Source organism: Wasmannia auropunctata, unplaced genomic scaffold (genome assembly GCF_000956235.1).
Source record: "Wasmannia auropunctata unplaced genomic scaffold, wasmannia.A_1.0 LD336085.1, whole genome shotgun sequence".
NCBI classification, from domain to species: Eukaryota; Metazoa; Arthropoda; class Insecta; order Hymenoptera; family Formicidae; genus Wasmannia; species Wasmannia auropunctata.
This window is the reverse complement of record NW_012026805.1, coordinates 1295404-1316361: the sequence shown is the minus strand read 5'-3', so window position 1 is coordinate 1316361 and position 20958 is coordinate 1295404. Positions and strand designations below refer to the sequence as shown.

The window sequence follows — 20958 nt, the reverse complement described above, 5'->3', positions numbered from 1 at the left end:
GTTTGGTCCACACTACCTTCCCACAAGCGCTGTACCATTGAATACGAGACACCCTGTACGGTGTCTGTTTGATAAAATTTTCATCAATGTTAGAAAAAAAATTACAGTAATAAACTTAGCACCTAATCATAATATATGACATTTTTTAATTTTATACAAAACATAGTGTGACATTTTTCACACACGAAAAAAATCGATACGTTCGTGAAAGTAGAGACGCATAATGAGAAGTGATAATGTTTCGTTTCAAGAAATCAAGCTTTTTACGCTGCACATTTGAAGTTTAGAAAAGGTTATTTCGGACGCGAAGCTAAGATGAAAGTTTGCGATTATCTGAAAATCATGTATTTTTATTTTAAGCTTGTCGCTAATTTTATCATTTGAAAATGGTAAAATTAAAGAGATTGAAGCAGAGCAAAAAAGAGATGTGATAACCACACAGAAAATGCTTTAATTTTGTCATTTTCAAATTTAATGATAAATTTTAATGCAAACGTGGAAACATATGATTTTCAGACAATCGCAAAATTCCATCTTGCATCGCAACCAAAATGATCTCTAGATTTCAAATGCGCATAAAAAAATAATCTTGCAAAACAGAACGCGATTTCTGTGTTAAAATTCATCTTTATTTTCACAGGCATTTTTGTGTATAAAAAGAAATTATTTTTTGTTACACAGTGAAATAGGGATCAACAATTCAAGGAACCAATAATAAAACAAATAAAACATACACCCGGCTAAAAGCTAGGAAGAAGCTCGTGAAAGTGATTTTGCCTTGGAATTTCCATTTACTATTTCCGTCCACGCAAACGTCACTGGAATGCCCCACTAGAATTCGTTTACAACTTTTGCGGTCACGTAGCGATAAAAGGTATAATCGGTCAAAATGAAAGCAAACAATATACGGAACAATAATTGACGATATGGATGTAGAACGAAAGAAATGCGATTAGCAATGACGTCAGTAGTTCTAACAGTTCACTGTAAGTACCATAAACAATTATGCGGGACGATAATTTTACACTTAATAAGCAATGAGGGAAAACCCGAGGAAAAGCAATTGATTAATCCTTGGAAATAAGTTAATATTAGTTTTATTAATAATTAATTAATAAAATCTCAGAGTCGGTAAATTACAAAATATTATATCATTTCTTTCTTAAGATAATAAGAAATAAACACGATAAAAATCAGTGTAGAAATAATATAAAAATATATTATTTAATATGTTGCTCGTATAAAAAATAAAAGAAATACTTTTTTTTTTTTACTTGTGCGCATAATCAATTACAAGATTATTATTAAATATAACTAATTAATTTATTATTATTAAAAAATTAAAAAATTATGTAAAGTGTGTTGGAGTCAGGATAAATACGCGCATGTCAGACTTGTTACATTATTTCTAACAGATTCCTTTAGTATATAATAAATATGTTTCCATTTCTTTGGTATATTGATATTTAATAAAATAATTCCCTATTGTCATTAATGTATTTGACGTAATTTTATTCGATATTCGTTATTGAATGTACATGGAAAATTTATGCAATTCGTTTTTATGCAAATATAATTTTCACAGATACAATTTTATTTACGTATAATAATACACTATTATAATAAGCGTTCTGTCACAATTTGTATGGAATATTTAATACTGTAATAATAATTTCTTTTATATTGTATTAAAAGTGTTGCTCTAATGTATTTAAGAAAATTTTATTTTCTTGTACTTTTGTCAAAAATCAAACAAGAAAAATTGTGATAATGAAAAACTGTAATAATAATTTCTTTTATATTGTATTAAAAGTGTTGCTCTAATGTATTTAAAAAAGTTTTTTTTGTACTTTTGTTAAAAATCGAATAAAAACATAAGTAATTTTAATAAAGGCATGCGAATCAGAGGTTTTTGAATATCAAATCGAATCGAGTCGAATTTTTTCGTTCGAATCTTGAACCAAATTGACAAAATTAATTTTACCCGAATCTAATAGAATTAAGTCTAATTGAATTGTTTAAACATAATTTTTAATTAACAACATAATTATTACTTATTTTTAGATTGAATCATAATATATAGATAATATAAAAAAACTTTAATAACATGGCGCATTATTCTACTTATCCTAATTCGATTCGATTCGTATTCGAACAGTTCGGACATCTTTACATATAAGTCAAAGCGAATAAGACTCGATAAGCCGGAAAATCACTTGCGTCAGGATCTTAACTACATCTATTGAAATGCAATTATCCATTATAATACACTAATATAGAGCACCATGCAATGTGTTAATAATATGTTAAAAATACGTACATCCTACGTGTGCAGGATATTTTATCTCATATTTCGAGCTCCGAGCTAAAGATAAATCAAGCCGAGATAAAGCTTCAAGAACCATAAATACAGAGAAACGGTATATCGAAATATGTAGAAAAGAATTCTCAATCTTTAGAAAAAAAAAACTAATCCCACGTTATCGTTCCTTTCCTTTTGTGTTTTGAGATACTATGTTGTAATCTCGGAATTTGAGAAAAAATATCCAATTCATAACTTACAACAAAACCGCCGTTAGTATTAGAAGAGAAAATATAATGTAATGTTTTGTAACTCTTTGGTTTTACTTAATATAGTTAAAAGAACAATGCAAAATTTGCTTGATAGGAAGAAACTTTAATCACAGAGTAGAATTGTGCACCAAGGTTATATTCTACCCGTTACCGCTACACACCACTTCCTTAATTACCAGATAACGCTACGGTAGTAGTTGGTTTACCGGGGTTGGGAGTTACGGTCGCCGTATCCGGGTTAAATCGCGACGGAAATTGCTGCTGCACTTTCCCAGTAGTTCCAGATGTCTTTAAGGGATTTTGAAATTTTCCTATGTAAAGGATGGTACCGGTAGTCTCATCTTCGATGTAAAACACGAACGGATGGTTGGCGTTAAATGTGCCGTCATCTATCTTATTTCCAATCTGTATTTCTATATTGAGAAGAAGAAATATAAGAGAGAGCACAAGAACAAGAAACGCTATGATAAAATTTTTTTGCTCCTGTGAATAATTTACGGTAAAAATAACGCCGAATTATTATTTTAGGATATTTTTGAAGTAAAACCAATATACATATAATAACTTTTGTACCTCTTTCATATAAAATTAATTACGTTGTAGCAAATAAATTGCTAATATAATTATTAATTGTAAAAAAAGAGCAGGAACATTGTAGTTAAATAATTTTAAAAAATTATTTAAAAAGTACAAAATCGCGCGACTCATATATTCATTTATTGTTACTTATTTTACTTCAATTATTTAGTTATTTATGCATGTAATTTATTAAAAAGTATATATACCTGTTGCAGCGTAGGCAGTCGTCCCATTTTCGTTCACCTCTATCCCAGTCTTATGCAAGACATCGGACACCCGCAAATGTCTGGAGGCTCGTTTCGTTTTCGCTATACCCGTCAGTAGCGCGGTGTCGTCGAAAATATCGCGGATACCAAGCTTAAAGAATAGCAAGCATGTTACATTATTGATAATAAAAATATGTGAAATCGATCAAAGAAAAAAGATGCAAATTTTGTATGTAGCATCAGAAATCGTAATTCTGACTTCACTATATTCGTCGAGCTTATTAAATGTGACACCTAATGATTTTTTATATTTAATACTTTTTAATATCTTTTATGTATATATTTGAGTATATATGATGTATAATAAAAATACATAAACAACTTACTTCGCGCAAAGTATTTTCCAGGTGGCTCGTAAACTCGAATTTGAACTTTGGGATCCAAACATTAAGAGGCAATTCCTGCATAGCCCATACATCTCTCGCCAATGTGAACGAATTGATCTCGTCGACAATGTGATCCACGCCTGTCAGCGTATGTGGCAGTATAATGTACATAGCGAATTTTGAGCCCTGAAAGATTTTACATCCTGTAATTTCTGAGTGATTAGCGACGATTTACTCAAAGCTGTATTAAATTTCATCTCAGGCTGTTACGCACGTCGTACGGAATCCGCAGAATCTTCGCATCAAGCCTGGACGATTCGGTGTAATAAAATCGATTCACGGTGTACATGTACGGCACGTCTACGCTTTCATTAACGTTAATGTGAAATTTGGAAACTCGAGTGTTCTCCGGCGCAAAGTATCTGCGGCGCCAAGCGCCTTTGAAGAATAATCCATTCACGATCAGCATCACCGAGTCCTCCAGACCTTTCTCTAGAACATGAAATAAATAGTAAATAAATACTTTTAAATGTTAAGCATTAAAACTTACAACCAAATCCTCCGCTTTCATCAAGAGGAGCAAGACAATAAGACATTATTTTGTAGATATCAAGATTACACTTGCATGTCTGTATTATATTATATATATTATATTATATTATATTATATTATATGTCTGTATTATTATAGCATAAAATATTAAATACAAAATTTTTTTAATTTAATTTGAAAAAATTAGCTAATAATAATATATACAGCTTCTATGTTTTATGGATTATATCAAGGATTTTCAATCGGCACTAGTTTCAATCGGCCGCGAAAATTTTATAGAAGATACAATAAGAGAAAAGAAGAAAATAAAGCGAGTAAAGCGCGAACAATTTTTTAAAAAATATTTTCAAAATTGTGAAAATTATCTAAATTATATTGTGTTTACTCTTTAATCAAAATGATATCATCATTGCAATAAAATCACTTTTAAACAAATATATAAAAGATAAAAACTTTAGAACTTTACGTTTTATTTTTAAATGTTGTCTTAACGGGATCTAATAAAAAACTTATACTGAGCGCTGAAACGTGTGTAATCTAATGATGTATCTTGGCTCGTTATATAATATGCCGCGATCAATTGAAGAAGATTGAAAAATACTGAATTATATGATCGAGCTTGAAACAAAAAATATTATAGATAATCTAGGTTACTTTCGGGGAGCGTCCTATCAGCGCTATTACACTTTGTCCTTGTTTTACGTCTAATTAACGATAAAAATAAACTGACATAATAGCGCGCTCCCTAAACGCAGCCCTATATATATAGTACAATGAAGCCTCAAGCAAACTTACCATCGTCTATTATCTTTTCGATGTGTCCATTCGTAATATTATTAATCCAAGTATTAACTTTGTTCGCGATTGCGTGCGTGTCAGACAAATTATCGTTAATCACATCGGTATGGTAAAAGGTTTTCACCGTCGCTGAATAGCGTTGTCTAGTCGATATATTATTGTCGATATAAATGCGCGAACCTAAATTTAAAGTGTACGCAGAAGACGGAGCCTATAAATGAATGTCGCTTTATGAATTTATGAATTGTATGCGTAAAAATATTACAATTTTAATAAAAATATTAATTTCCATATGTTTCTAAATTAATATATGATTCTCTCTCTCTCTCACACACACACACACACACACACACCTGCAAAGATGTCAGAATATTGCTGAACTTCTCTCGAGTGGCTAGCATGCTGACTGGAAGGGGCATTGCTCCGGCAAGTTCGTGTGCGGTTTGATCCTGAGCTCCCTCATAAAGGAGCACTAATGCTAATTTTATGGATATTGGCGACAGTAGTACATTTCCACTATTTGCTTTACTCAGAGTCTGAAGAAGCATTAAAAAATATTATAGATCGTTGACATTAATTAACAGATTAATTAATAAATCTACACGGAAAGAACAATTTTGCTGAAAGTTCTAAAAATTTTGCTGGATACAAAATAATTTTGTTAACCATTAAAATACTTTTGTTCGGAAACTCAAAAGTAATAAGCATTGCTTTAAAACATTTTGATATTCTAGCAACCGATTTGAATTTTTAACAAAATTGTTTTAATGATCTAACAAAATTACTTTCAGACCTATATTAAGCAAAATTTTTGCCTTTCAGCAAAATTGTTCTTTTCTTATAATTACATATAAAATTAACGTTTAAAAGTGATCTAAAAAATCTCTAAAATATCTGTACATCTAAAAGATCATTTTCATACCTCTTACGTATTTAATTTAATTGATTAATAATTAATAAGTAATATTAATAGATCTATAATATCAATTAAACATTAATTTTAATTTTTTTAATATTTAAAAAATTTATAGATAATAAATTTGCAAGGAATAAATTCTACGATAAGTACCCTAAATAAAATCCAATCAAATATAGTCAAGCGTTCGCCTTGATAGGGCACAAAATCTTCGTCGTCTTCAACTTGAGAATTAATTCGTGAAGAATTACTCGTTTGTGCGGGATTTTGCGCCACGGCGCAGGCATTTTCTTTTATAAACACTACCGCAATCGAGAGGCACAGTAAATATCCTGCAATTAAAACTTCTTTACATACATATAATTTACAATTCTTCTCTATAACTTATAATTTACATAATAATTTTTTTCTGTAAAGGATTTTATCATTAATCATCGATTCTTTCATTTATAAATTATATTGTTTACAACAAAATTCTCTTCGAAGTATGATAATACGTTTCCCGAAGATTTTTTCGCTTAGAACATTTCGTTGACAGAATTTGCCTACGTAGAACATGTCAGGATTTTAAGTACATTGAAATTAAGGGACAAAAATATTTTTAATCACTTTTAACATTTTTCTTGCGGCAATATAAGTAAACTGATTTCTAAATAGATTCAATTAACGACATCTAAAAGTATAATTCAAGAGTTTTTAAACGAACTTTAGCTCATGATCGCATTTTTTTAAATCAAATTATGACTATTTAAATTTTAGACTTTCTGTAAAATTTATAAGAAAGGTAAAATATGTACTTATACATGATGTGTGTGTGTGTGTGTGTGTGTGTATGTGCGTGCTTTACATAGAGATCAGAACCCCGTTTTTCACTTCCACAGTATGTAATGACTTTAAATTCTTTTGTGTGTGTGTTTTCAACAGTCAGAGTACATATTATACTTTATTGTCAATTAAAAATGACAGAATTATTGACTCCAAAGCGCTTCTCAAACAACTTTTATTCCTAATTATAAGCCCACGTTTGAGCTACAGACACGGAATGTTACAGAAATTCTAAAATTCGAAAAGCCATAATGAAGCCTTGATGAAAAAAAGTCGTATGAACATAAACTAAAGTTTGTTTAAAAGCTGGAATTATACTTTCAGATGCCGTGAGTTTATTTATAGGTCCTCTTTGCCGCAAAAGAATGTTAAAAATGGCCGAAAATGTTGCATTTAAGCCCTTTTCATTTCCAATTTAAAATCTTCAAGTACTAATAAAATTCTATTAACGACATCGTGTTCAGCGTAAAAAAATCTTCGGGAAAGGTATTATCGCACTTTAGAGAGAGAAAAAAAGTATTCTTTGTCACAAAGATGTTCTTTGTGTTATCTGTTTAATTTGGACTACGTCGATCTTTGCTTAACAGAATGATTGAGATATTTACCATATTTTTACTAAAAATCCTTTAAAAAAAAAAGAGTTTCATGGCGCATATACTACCGTTCAGAAGTTCAGACACCTGCGTAAATTTTATCAAATGTTTATTTAAAAAATTATTACAAAATAGCAATTGCATTGCTCTCTTATATATTTTAGACACATAATACATTTGCAAAAGTTTGATAAATTATCTTAATTTTATATACCAAAATATACTATATTTTTCAGAATAGTGTATATAATTTATAAATTTCAAAAAAACTTTTAAAATATATTAATTTACAGATTAATTTCCTACTCTTGATAATTTACCTATTGACTACCTATTCTCTTAAATACAATTAATCATTTTTAATTGATCTTATTCGTTTGGAAGACATTAATCAACTGCAGGACTATCGAGTAGCACTTCTCATGCTGAAGATCAACTTATTAAGTTAATAAGCAAGTGTAATCAAAAGATAATAGCGCCCGAAATAGCCGCTATAAATTCAATCGCAACCGCGACAAAGCATTTTCTGTATAAGTACTGTAAAATCACGCCGATTGTCAACAGCGGGCTCACACAAATGTATTGCTTAGCAAAAACTTCTTTTGCAAAGAGGTAAACCGTCTTGGCACAAATGCATCGAGAATAGACAATAAAACATCGAAATAAAATACTTTGGACAGACAAATCCAAGTTGTTATTATAATCTGTGCCCGCTCTTTACGGGCGAAATAAACAAGTTCGATTAAAAGTGATTATACTTAAGAGAACAGGTAATGACCATGTAAATTATTATAGAAATAGGAAATTGATCACTAAATTAATATATTTTAAAAGTTGTTTTCGAACTTTATATTATACTATTACTATTTTGAAAAATGTAATTTATTTTAGCACATAAAATAAAAATAATTTATAAAAAATGTAATATCTGTATATATGTGTAAATGTAGTATGTGTCTAAAGTATACAAGAGAATAATGCAATTATTATTTTGTAATATTATAATTTTTTAAGTGATCATTTAATAAAATTTGTGCAGGTGTCTGAACTTCTATGAGCGGCAGTGTATAAATAAAATAATGACATGTCATTCTTTAATTTTAATCAAGTTTTAGCAGAATTTTAACTTTAAGCTTAATTATATGTATATTAACATATTTTACAGAGAGTGGAAAATTAAGCTTTAACTAATTAAATTTAGTAAATTATATTAAAGTAAATTAAATCAATAAAAATCGACTATAATATGAAAACAAACAATTAACAATTAAGTAGAAAGGCTGCGTTTGGAGGACCCGATATTAGCGCTATTGTGTTATTCTATCCTTTTTTTACATATAATGAACAATAAAAATAAAATGACACAATAGCGTCGATAGCGCGCTCCCCAAACACAGCCTAAATCTATTCGCTCTAAGCAAATCTTGATGCCTATAATAATAGTTTTGCGTAAATTTAAATACATTTTCTAATTTATATACAAACCAATAATTTATCAGTTTTGAAACACAATTTTAAATTAAAACTGGATTCATAATATCACGAATTAAATTGATAATTAAATTTAATGATACTGATGCTAATGAACATGTTAAGTCTTAAAACACTGTAAAGAATTTATTACGATATTGATTAAATTTAATTAACTTATATTAATTAAATTAAAAAATTTAAAAGATGAAAATCTTGATACAATTAAATTTTAATTAAGAAAATAGATCAAAAGGTGGCAGATTAGTTTAAAAAATATTAATAAAAATAATTAACTGTTTTTGTAATTATATTTTTCTATAATTTTATAAGTAATTAGTATTATATAAAATAAATAACAAATTTTAAAAGTTCTAAGCTTCCAGCTCTTTCTACAGGGCCGTGGAGAGAAAAACTCGGGCCCGGGAGAAGAAAATTACGGGCCCCCATTTCGCATAGGTATTATCCTTAACCAGGAGCGGCAGATTTAAAATTTTGAAACTAATCTAAATAAGAAAAGAATACAGGGAAACATAAATTTATTTATTCGTAATCTATACCAATTTAATTAGATAAAGTTATTATAAAAAATAAGAAACTATGGGCGAGTTCAAGCTGGCAAAGCGGCTAGGTTTGCTTGCCAAGCGATTGATTGATTCCACAGATAAGAACTAATCATGTTCAGTTGCTCGGTGAGCAGGCTAGCTGCTTTGACAACTTGAACGTGCTCTATGTTTTGAAAATAATAAGTATTAAAACATCCCTCAAAAAATCCGGGCCCGAGGGGAATCACCCCGTCACCCCCCCCCCTCTCGTCATGCCTGTCCTTCTATAATATTAAATTATTACATTATTAAATAGCGACATTTTTTCCAATAATATTTTTTTGCCGATAATGTTTGAAGAAATATTATATTTTTTAATCTCTAAGAATTTTCTATAATTATGCGCATAATAAATTTCAAATTTGCATTGTACATATAATTCGTGTTTTGTATAATTCATAATCCCAACACACATTCCTAGATGTGATTCGATAATAGTAACCACATAAATGCTTATCCGAACGGAAACCGCATTTTTGTTAGCGGTCAGCAACCTCATCAGACAAACAAGGTCTTTTATAAGATACAAAGAAAGAAAATTTCAAGGATCTTAACATTGACCTTCAATTCAATTGCCACCTTTTACCTTTACACTTTGCTTCCAAATTTTCCGGCAGAGTTTCGTCTGAGAGAATTTAATTTTTTCAATGTAGATTTCAACAGTAAACTAAAATTATTTTATAATTTATTTGAAAACCATATTTTTCAGACGCATTGCAGAAATTTGAAAAATTTTAAATCTTTGGCAAATTAAAAAATTATTAGATTCCATTTTGGCAATTAATAACATTAATGTTGACTAATAGTAGGTCTCGATAAGTCTTTTCATTACAATTCTGCTGTTGTTTAAAGATTTTAGAGAAACAAATTGATCGAAAGAATAGATTTTTAAACATTTACGAAGAGAAATATATTACTTACCTGATTGGAGCCGCATGATCGGCGAGTCGCTGCGAAATGTTGAAACTTGTTTTAGTCCCGGATGAAGCTTTACGAATTAACGTGACTTTCGGTCTTTGATATTCGCGATGATCAAGACTAGTGCTTGCGACGCGACCAGTGTACGGATGAAAACCGGTCAGCGTCTGACAATCCAATGGATTATAGAGCCTCCGCGAGGAAGAGTAGTGGTAACCCGCGGAGAGACGCACGGGGAAATCGCAAACAAGAGGAGGAAACGGAGGTGGTGAACATGACTCAGAAGCGAACAAGTCTGCATATGTGTTAAATCGTTTATCAATAACATTTGGCATATATATGTATATATACAGGTATAAAAATAAGAAAAGGATCTCGCGGGAAATTTCTACAATTGTCAATTACACATGTGTCTAAGAATAAATCACCAAGATGAAAATTTTTTAAAATATTAAATAATAATAAATTAAGTAATGATATATGTAAATATGTAATAAATAATAATAATAAGTTAAAATATATTTTTGTTGTGGCCACGATGAAAACGCAATCGCAATTAAGTTGAGAACACAACCAAGTTTATTTTTGAAATTATTAAAATTATTTTTGGATAATCGCTAAGAAATATGTAAAGAAATTAAAAATTATTTATAAATGTATCTACATTATAAATATGACAATATCTTTTAATTGAATACATTAAAACAAAACGTCAGCTTGTGGGTATTTAAATTATTAGTTAATCAAGTTTGGTATGTGTAAAAGTAATTACATAAAAAAAGATAATGGCTAATAATACGAGCGCAAATCAAGAAGATTAAATAAAGTAAAAATATATTCATTCTCATCTAAATGAAAAAAGAATAATAAATCACAAGAATAAATAAATCATAAGAATGTTTCAACTATGTTAGCAATATAAGTTTTCCTCGGCATTATTAAATCGGTTAATCATTAAAAAAGAGTAGAAAACCATAAAAATGATTGAAATTATGAATGAAACCATTAATTGTTGGTATTTAAATGCCTAATTAAACGTTTAATTCATTACCAGTGCTGCTTCTTAACGTTTTCCTTTAGAGATAAAACGCAAAGCAAGGAACACGTTTAACGTTAACTTGTGTGTGACGTTAACATTCATATATTTCCATTGACTTCGAGAGATACCTAGAATTTTATATCACCTGACAAGATTATCTGATAGCATAATCAAGCGTGATAGATTACTTTCAGGTGAATGTGTGGGAAACAATTAACCGCACTGCGGTGATTTTAAAGCAAATGAAAAATCGCGATAACCAAATGATATCATACTTTGGTTGGTAAACATCAGCGAGTGCAGGATGTATGGAAACAACAGGGAAATATTCTGTGGTGACGCCGTCGTATAAAAATGTAAATCGACAAGAATTGCTTTATCATTTATATTGAAATGTTTTGTGTACAGTTCATCTTTACACGAAGATCATTGCCCGACGACACGTAAAACTTATTCGCAATACACAAAAAGACCAAATACAAAAATAGACACATTATATAAAAAAGTATAAAATAATCATGAATAAATTGTTAAGATGTTGAAGATGAGAAATGTAATAAAAAAAACTTCAAAATACATAAAAAAATATATAAATAGTATCAAAAAATTTTTGCATTATTCATTCTACTCAATATTATTCTGGTTGTTGTACTTGACTATCGCTTCCAAGACCATAGAGGTGATGTCATCCAAGTAATCCGACGTCACACGTTTGTACCGGGCGGATCTTTTTTGCTACGCAAACAATCAAATCATTAAGTTTAAACTTTTTAAATAAATATCAAAGTTAACAAATGCACATTCATGCATTATTTATACAAACAAATGCCATTATTTGTCCATTTCGTGTTTGTGTATTAGAATTAAGAGTTTGTATAAGATAACGAGGTGTAAACACGACGTAAGAAATATAAAAATAAATCGATTGACTGATCGAAGATTTGCGGGAACATAGATGACATGACATCGAGAATGATTACAATCTTATTTTCATTATTACTTTTGTCATTAAATGGATTATGAAAAAAAAGGAAATAATTAATTCAAAGAATTTCTAATTAAAGAAAATCGCGCGCTACTTGCTCAAAACAAATCTCAAACTAAATAAATAGTAAATACTAATATTATTTTGGAACAAAAGTGAAAAGTACTCCTCGGTAAGATGAAAGTATTTTTTAATTTATAAATTAGGTTCTCTCTCATTAAAGTTCATCCACTACCATATAGACAGTGATAGTTGCAAATTTTGAAAGAGCGCTTCAAAATCTGTTTGAAAATAAATAAATATAAAATCTGAAAACGGACTTTTATTTATCTTTTTGGCAGAATGCTTCATAGAGTTCGTTATATATTTTATTTAGTAAAAGACTGTAGATGACTCGAAGAGAAGGCGGCAACTTGTCTGGACATTTTGTATCCTATTTGTATGTAGATCTCATTATTAAAGAGATAATTTGTGCCCTATTAACTGCGCTTGACTCTCATTTGCTCGCTTATTTGTTAATAAATAAATAAATATATTTTGCCTTACCTTGCTACTTTCTGATGAAAAAAAATTGCAGTACTCCGTATACGAGCAAACGTAGAAAAATGTGGCCGTGATGGAGAGGATTACCCCGGACGCTATCATTGTATATTTGCCATAAACGAGAGCGGTTTCCATACGAGAGCTCACCCGCAAATTATTTTTTGGTTCCGCAACGGGTAAATTGTTCGAATACTGCGGGTAGATCGGATAGTGAAGTGGATGTTGAGTAACGTTGCTTTGCCCATAATAGTTTGCGGATGGCACATACGACGGAGGCACATACTGCGATGGTTGTGTCGGTTGTATCGGCTGTACCGCATTATATCCCGCTGGCACTTGTGGCACTTGTGGCAATTGTTGTTGTGCCGTTTGTGATTGTGTCCCTCGTGGTGATGGTGTCACATATGACTGTGACGGTCGTGTTGCTTGTGATGGCTGTGACATCTGTGGCGCCTGTCTAATGTCGCTATTCCCAATTTGTTGCGGCATGACGATTCCCGCACATCCTAGAGCCAGCAAACAAATTGCTGCAAGATACATCTTTCCTTACTTCGTCGTACTGGATCTGTAAAAATTTAAAAAGGGAGATCCACTTGAAAAGAAGAAATAAATAAATACTTGGAACTTGGCCACATCGAACAGTTATTATTTAAATTGTAATTGCACAGCACTACGTTGTTCCTTTAATTGTTTAATCGTTAACTATTTAGCTATTACCTCAATTTCGTGGAACTTCGTACGAGGTATTGCCTCTTCAAAAATCTTGCTCTCGAGGTAATTTCACGCGGTGAAAATTTGGAACTGAGACGTGAGAGCTTGCGTTTAGCTCTTATATACTTTCATGTCATTTGTACCTGGACAAACGTAACTTTACTGATATATTTTCTGTCTATTCTAATGGCTTTACTCTGGTATCTAAAAGAAATCTTGCGCATTGTACCTGTGGTTTGTACAATATCTTGCCTTGATTTATCCTTTGTTACCGATATCTATTCTCACTGACATTTCCAGATAAACATGGAATTTACATTAGACGCATTGTTCTATGTTAAAAGAAGCGGCAACGATATGAATAAACCGATTGACATTTTCAATAAATTTCATATCATAATATTATATAATTATTTTATAAGCAACTTGTTTCTTATTGTTGAAGATGACATACTGATTGCGGTAAGTTTAAAGCAGTTGCTAGATCCATAATTTCATCGTAAATCAATACGCTGTAAAAGCTTAAGCGGTAAAATGTAAGCACTAAAGATGTGTACATCGCTATCGGAAAACGGTGCAACGACGGTAAAAGTAACATTAAAAGATTTTTCAGTAGATGACGAGATAAATTATATTTTCGACGGGAAAATCACGCGCTTCACGCGAGAGGAGGATACGGGAGGATACGCTGTTGCTCATAAATCATTGTGTCATCTGATTAAAGATAGATCTTTACATGATTTTATTACAAAAACGCTGTATAAAAATACATATATAACACGAATCTTTAACGAGTATACTGTACATATGGTAATAAATTTCTCACTGCGCTCCATAATTGATCATCAAAGCATCACAGTTCGATTTCGTTCTTGTTCATCCATAATCCTCCTGCACTTGTACACGCAGCTGTTCGATTTCATCCTCGCTGCTCACAGAGCGATTTAAAATATTCGTCTTTTTCTTTTTAGTACGTTTCAAATCCTCGTTGGAACAGAAACGTTTTCGCTTGTTTTCCACCAATTTCCTTTCCATTCTATCTAATAGCGAATCGTTATGGGCGAGCGTGCTTAGCTCGGCGTCTCCCGCAACGCAAAACGAATCCTGAAAGCACAATTTAACATATATTTAAATAGATATTTCGTTAATTTGTCGTATATAAAAAATCGGATTGATTTCGTACTAATAACGATATTCATGCTAATTCGAGTTACAGAAAGTTTATAAAACGATAATATACACGTACGTTAAGATATGAATCTTGCATTTGCGAAAGCGAAACTGGCTGCGAGTAAATCTCTACATTTGGATCGAGTGTGCGCGGCTGCCGGAAATGAAAAGCGCCCGATCTCTTTATCGGGCTCCTAATAGTTTGCAGATAATGCGCGTGCATGTCGACTTGCTCCTGCGAGAATTGCGTATAGCTCACGAAATCCTCAAGATTCTCGTCATCCGTGATAACGATTTCGTCCGAACTGACGTCAGAAGTCACTTCCACCTCGTCATCTATAAACTCGTTTCTGGCATTGTCCTCACGTTTAGGCCTACGCTTGCTTTTCCTCGCGATCTTTTCAATCAAAGGAATCTGCTTTGGCACGTCGGGGTTGGATTTTAAAATATTCGTATCGGCTGTGCTGTTCACACGTTTATCGGGCGCCTTGAAGAAACTCAAATCTATCGTACTCGAGTCTTGCTGGGCCCTGTTCCGTTTCAAAGATAATTTCGGACGTCTATCAGTTTTCGGCGTTGATACGCCGCACGGTTTCAAACTTTTTAACGCGTTATCGGAACAACTGTCTTTCGTTGTCAAGTTTTTCAATGTACCATTAAAATAATTGTTTCTAATTTCTGAGCTTCTCGATGTGCTGGGCATGCAGCTAATATCGTTCTTCGAATCTTTCGACGAGTTGCGAAAGTAACAGCTTTCAAGCTCATTGAATTTCTTAGCGTTGTCCTCTGTAATCATAAAGTCTTCGTCGGAATCATCTAGGAAATCGAGAGCTTGTTTAACAGTACGCGATTTGGCAGCAGAAGTACAATGAGTATTTGATAATGTGATATTATCTATCCTCAAATTCGTGTTGCTCTTCCCGGTTTCACTTCCGTTTTTAATATTAACTGAAATCCAGCCAGTATCTTTGTTAAGCGATTCTTCTTTACTTCTTACAAAAGATCCCCTTGGCGTTTCCAAATTTCTTCTCGCTCGTGCTATTTCATCAATAGCTTGAGTTATGGACAACAAACTCTCTTCTGCTTTAGAATTGCGTATTGATTTATTTTTATTAATGTGACACTTGACAAATTCATTTATATCATCGTCACTGTTAAACTCAATATCATGCATTTCATCCATAAAACTTGCAAATTTATTCGTTTGTTGAGATTTAGCGAGTTTCACAGATGCAGATAGATTTTGATTAGTTTCAGCAACATTGTCTTCGTTGTGAAAATCGTTAACATTAGTTTTGCGCGTTACGTTGAGTTCTCCTGCATTTTCAGGGAAGGCACTTGAAGGATTTGGAGACTCCGCATTTCGCAATGCTGCATCGTCCTCATTTTCCAAATCGTTCTCGACAGAGCTAAATGATTCGTTCAATATGCTTTCAAATATAGTAGGTTCCAGGTTGTCTAGGGTATTAGTTGATAATTCGGTTCTTGTGTCAGTTACAATTTCATTGTCCTCTTTTATGTCAAATGTAGAAGCTCCTTCTGAATTTATCTCAATATTTGTAATTTGTTGATTTAGATACGAAACTGCTGTTTCATTCGAATCGGAACTCTCGTCAAGTATATCTTCGAATCTGATTTCGTTGTCATCGACATTTCTCTCATTTCGGATCGTGCACCAAACGTTACTGTTATCGACATTCATCGACATGTAATCATTATTGTCATGAATATTCTCATCCTCGTTGTTCTTATATTGTATTGATTCATTATCTTCATAGTCTTTACATTGCGTTAAATTATTTTCCGTTAGAAAACATAAACTAATAACGTCTATGTTAGGCACTACAAAACTGAACAAATCTTCAATTGGTTTTGGCGCGGGAATGTAAGTCGTGTCCATTTTAGATGCAGCTTCGGAAGACATCTCTTCCTCCGATCTCTTTACCGCGCATAACGTCAGAAAATCGATCCCTGCGTTGTCGTCAGTCAACAGCTTGACATTATTAGGATTTATCGTATTATACTTGCTATTGCTTTGCGTTTTTAACTGAGTAAGAATATTGCACGTGTTAGCCTGGTTCTGTTCATTACATTTATTATCGGTAAGAAATTTCATCATCAACGATTGATTTGAATTTCCTTTTTTAGAAGACTCTGTAAAACCAATATGTATCTTTTAAGAAATATCAAGAAATAAATCTGTTAAACATAAAGCAGTTGACAAAAAAAAAAGAAGAATAGAAATAAATTATTTACCCTCTTTCTGTTTCATGGCAGATGCTTCACTCTTTTTAAGGACATTATGCTTTCTCTTTTTACCTTTTACATTTGGCGTTTTTGGTAGTGCTATAATATGTATCTTATGGCATTCCGGAGTAAATTGATCTGGTATCATTCTAGGATTATTATCGTACAAAGAGGCGAATATGTTACTCGTGTTCAATATTTTGTTATTTAGAGAGTCCCTTCGGGAAAGCGTAGACTTCAAATTCTGCCAAGTATTTCACAGTTAAAGTGCATGTATAAAAAAATTGTACAAATCTTCCAAATTACCAAATTATTTTTCAAATTACCTCATGTTCCTTTCCGTCTGTAACAAGAACAATTATGTGACCGTCTCGTTTACGTCCTGTTCTGCCCATTCTTTGAACCAGCCTTATCGGGGAATGCTGCGATACATCAAAACATATTATCAGATCTACTTCCCCTACATCCAATCCTTCTTCACCTGTAGCATACATTATCAAAAAATTAATATATCTCAACAAAGAGATAAATATCATAAAAATTAGAGTATGGCAAAAAATCAATAATATCTGTTTTTCACGCACCTATACTCGTTGAAATCAGCACATTTACACGATTATTTCGAAAATCTTCCAACGCTTTTATTTGTTGCTTCTGCTTCTGACCTGCTTGACCGACAAACATCTGTGGCCTAATTATCGGCTTTGATTGCAAGAGCAAAATATAGACCTCATTGACTATGTCTCTGTACTGCAGATTCATGAAGTAACATATTAAATGTTTGGAATATAAATTAATTTTTTTTTAATAATTTCTAAAAGTTTTATACAAATAGTATATATTATGTATACAGACGAGACAGTCTGAAAGGCTAATATACAAACTTCGACGAAAACTATAGCTCTTGTGTCCTTTCGATCGTCATTGTTGTTATTAAAATGATGTTCGAGCAAGTCCTTCAATTTGTAAAATTTATTATGTCCAAATATGATATTTGTTGATATCTGAAATCATTATTTACATTACATATTGTATAATTTTTTGGTTTATTATAAAGATAATTTTAAGATTTTGCAAACCTCAGATACATCTCCATTGGGATACAATTCCGGAAACGGACCGAGATAAGCTTCTATGTCATGGAGTAAATCTCGTAATCGATCTTCACTGCTAATCCAAAACTTATCAGAATGAGCTAAAAATAAAATTTTCTCTAAAGATCGTCTGTGCATTGACAGTGCTATAGATATCCCAACAAATTATATTTTTTATAAAATTAAATCAAAGATTTTTATAAAATCATCTTAACAAATTTTAGTGTTCTTTATAAAATTAATTGTAATTGTTTATATGTAACATACTTGCATAAAATTTACAGAAGGCACGTAATCCATGCCTGATCATAAGTTCATAAGCGTGGTACATAGTTAACAATATATTCAATGTCTTCATAATTTGCCCATAATTTCCAGACTTGTCTGTCTTCATTTGAAATTCCCTCAACAAATGAAACACCTGACAAATGCAATAAACACTTAAAAGTATGTGTCAGTAAACATATATAGATACGAGTATATAACATTTATAGATAAAATTTAATTACCCTTCCTTTAGATATATTTGCAGTATGACCTCGCAGTACATTACATTGTACAAGAAGCCTAACGTGGCGATCCATGATAGTAATATATCTATCTTTGAATGTAGCTAATTCGTTGCTAAGAGGTACCAAAATAATATCCACTTTCCTTTTATTCACATACGGTATTATGTCGATTGAGTTCTCATCTCTCAATTCCAGATGAGAGATGTTTAAATTCCGTATTACCTACCGTGCAACAAAACACGAGCATATTAAAATATCTACTCCTTTAAAACAACTTCCAATGAAATCAAACATCTATATGCAACATTATGAGTTTACTTACTTCATGAACCTTATCTATTTTATTTCCAGGTGTAGCGGAAAGCGCTAATATCCTAAAGTATTGATTCTGCGTGGATAATATTTTGATACACTAAAAGTTATAAATTTATTAAAGGCCGGTATTCATAGTCCATTCTTGTTTCAAGACTATCTTAACATGTTCGCTGCCCATCACGCGCCCACGCATTCTTAGCAAATAGGTCACGTACCAGCGCATGATCGATCTATGTGTTTAGTTAAGCCATTCGGACTTTGAATGTGAAACCATACAAAAAAATTTTTGTGACATTAGCTCCCAGCGGTGGTGCGTCATTTCAGGTGGGCACCAAACGTGTTAAATAATATCTTAAAATGCTAATATAGCTCGGTGGCCAGTGTTCAATTCTTGTTTTAAAATTGTAATAATGTCATAAGATGATAATATGGTGATGGTTTATAACATTTTTTAAGATTGTACTTAAAACAGTCTTAAATACAAGAACTGACTATGAATATCAACTTGATTGATTTATAACATCTTAAGACTTAAGATAGTCTTAAATATAAGAATTGAATATGGCCTCAGTTTCTTGTAATAACAATGCATATTTTCCATGTTTTTTTTACCTCACAATATGAATGCTTGCCCAAAGCTTTGTGAGCTTCGTCCACAACAACGCATTTGATTAAATGACTTGGTACATTTGATTTCTCAAGATCGTTATGAAACACCTGAGGAGTGGCAAATATTATTCTCTTTTTGAGCCAAGCTATTCCACGATTCTTCTGATTTACTGCACCTACAGATTAAATGTAATATAATACATTTTTATTATATTACATGATACTCCAAAATACATGAGTTACATTACTATTAAATGAATGTTAAAACCTGTCAGTTCTATCATATTGACGCTTGGAATCCCCATCACTTCGTAGCATGCATTGATCTGCTGGGCAACCAGAGGTCTCGTCGGCGCCAGAAATACAATCTTTCCAAATGGATACCACCTCCAAAAATTGTACATCACAACAGCGGCGATGAAGGTCTTTCCCAACCCTGTCACAAAATTGAAGACATACTTTTACATCCTGACTGATTAAGCGTTATCGCTAGCAAAAGATATTTCTCCTCTTACCAGTGGGTAAACAGACCATAGTGTTGCGATATAAAGCAGATTCAACTATGTTATACTGGTACTGGCGGATCGGATAATTTTCTGGATATATCCACGTCTTTCCAGTCGACAAATCGAATCCCCTTGTCTCTGGTTGTTGTAAGACTTGAGATTGCGATTCCATTTTCGCGGAGTCTCGTTCGACTTACGCACTCCAGGAACAGAACCGACAGATCGCGGGCGACGATCACTTTTCAACATAATCGACATTAATTTTAAAGAAATGTATGTTTATCCGAGAGAGACGGAGCACAACATGACGATCATATGAGGACTCCCAGATACAATTGTGATTTACGTGGGTATACTGGATTTCACGACTCGATATACCGACGTTTAACGTAGAAGTTCTCGTTGAAAATAAAGTACTGCAAACGTATCTTTCACAACTTGATTCAATCCCGAACATACGTTTCCCGTGAAAAGAAAAGAACAAAATAAATTCGTCATTTTACTTCACGTGATTTCAAAACACAATTATCAATGCGACCTCTGCCTGCGGAGTTTGACGAAGTTTGAACTTTGAATACAAGCAGACGACAGGAGAGATCATAGAGACCTCTGTTAAGGTGCCATTTCATGCGCAGTATGCAGTCGTAGCAATTCATTACTATTGGTTAAAAATGTTACTTATAGCGTTTTCGATTTGTTGACTCGATCCGATTCCGAGTCAAAATAGTCTGTTCTTTTTAGCGTTTCTTGTACATTTTAACTATTTTTTTATAGCTAAAAAGAACAGACCGTCGACTCGGAGTCA

General features: G+C 32.0%; 3 protein-coding genes across 5 annotated transcripts in view; all 3 read right to left on the bottom strand.

The window, feature by feature from the left end:
- The window catches only part of LOC105448451 (heparin cofactor 2-like), an 18233-nt gene extending 7618 nt beyond the window's left edge, over positions 1-10615 (bottom strand). Inside the window, exons 1-8 of one of the 2 annotated variants that reach the window (XM_011686995.1) lie at positions 10426-10615; positions 6165-6358; positions 5449-5631; positions 5093-5306; positions 4020-4237; positions 3746-3931; positions 3360-3510; positions 2781-2987 (exon numbers count right to left, since the gene is read on the bottom strand). In XM_011686995.1, the coding sequence (XP_011685297.1) occupies positions 2781-2987; positions 3360-3510; positions 3746-3931; positions 4020-4237; positions 5093-5306; positions 5449-5631; positions 6165-6358; positions 10426-10441 (1369 nt within the window). In that variant the 5' untranslated portion in view covers positions 10442-10615. The remainder of the gene's footprint in view (positions 1-2780; positions 2988-3359; positions 3511-3745; positions 3932-4019; positions 4238-5092; positions 5307-5448; positions 5632-6164; positions 6359-10425) is intronic. The other variant, XM_011686996.1, reaches the window with a different exon arrangement.
- Positions 10616-11618: 1003 nt separating this feature from the next.
- On the bottom strand, positions 11619-13804 carry LOC105448449. The gene is made up of 3 exons (XM_011686993.1): positions 13707-13804; positions 12993-13554; positions 11619-12196 (listed from the first exon to the last, which is right to left on the bottom strand). The coding sequence occupies exons 2-3, from the start codon at positions 13527-13529 to the stop codon at positions 12086-12088; spliced, it is 648 nt and encodes a 215-aa protein (XP_011685295.1). The 5' UTR covers positions 13530-13554; positions 13707-13804; the 3' UTR covers positions 11619-12085.
- Positions 13805-14418: 614 nt separating this feature from the next.
- On the bottom strand, positions 14419-20733 carry LOC105448448 (Fanconi anemia group M protein). Of its 2 annotated transcripts, none has more exons than XM_011686991.1 (13): positions 20163-20733; positions 19916-20083; positions 19651-19823; positions 19046-19135; positions 18721-18945; positions 18479-18632; positions 18197-18312; positions 18002-18121; positions 17702-17867; positions 17444-17598; positions 17127-17361; positions 14947-17024; positions 14419-14804 (listed from the first exon to the last, which is right to left on the bottom strand). In XM_011686991.1, exons 1-13 carry the CDS (start codon positions 20323-20325, stop codon positions 14577-14579), a joined length of 4071 nt encoding a protein of 1356 aa, XP_011685293.1. In that variant the 5' UTR covers positions 20326-20733; the 3' UTR covers positions 14419-14576. The 2 variants fall into 2 exon arrangements, with proteins under 2 accessions (XP_011685293.1, XP_011685294.1); XM_011686992.1 differs by having other exon boundaries at positions 19046-19111.
- Between the last annotated feature and the right edge of the window lie 225 nt (positions 20734-20958).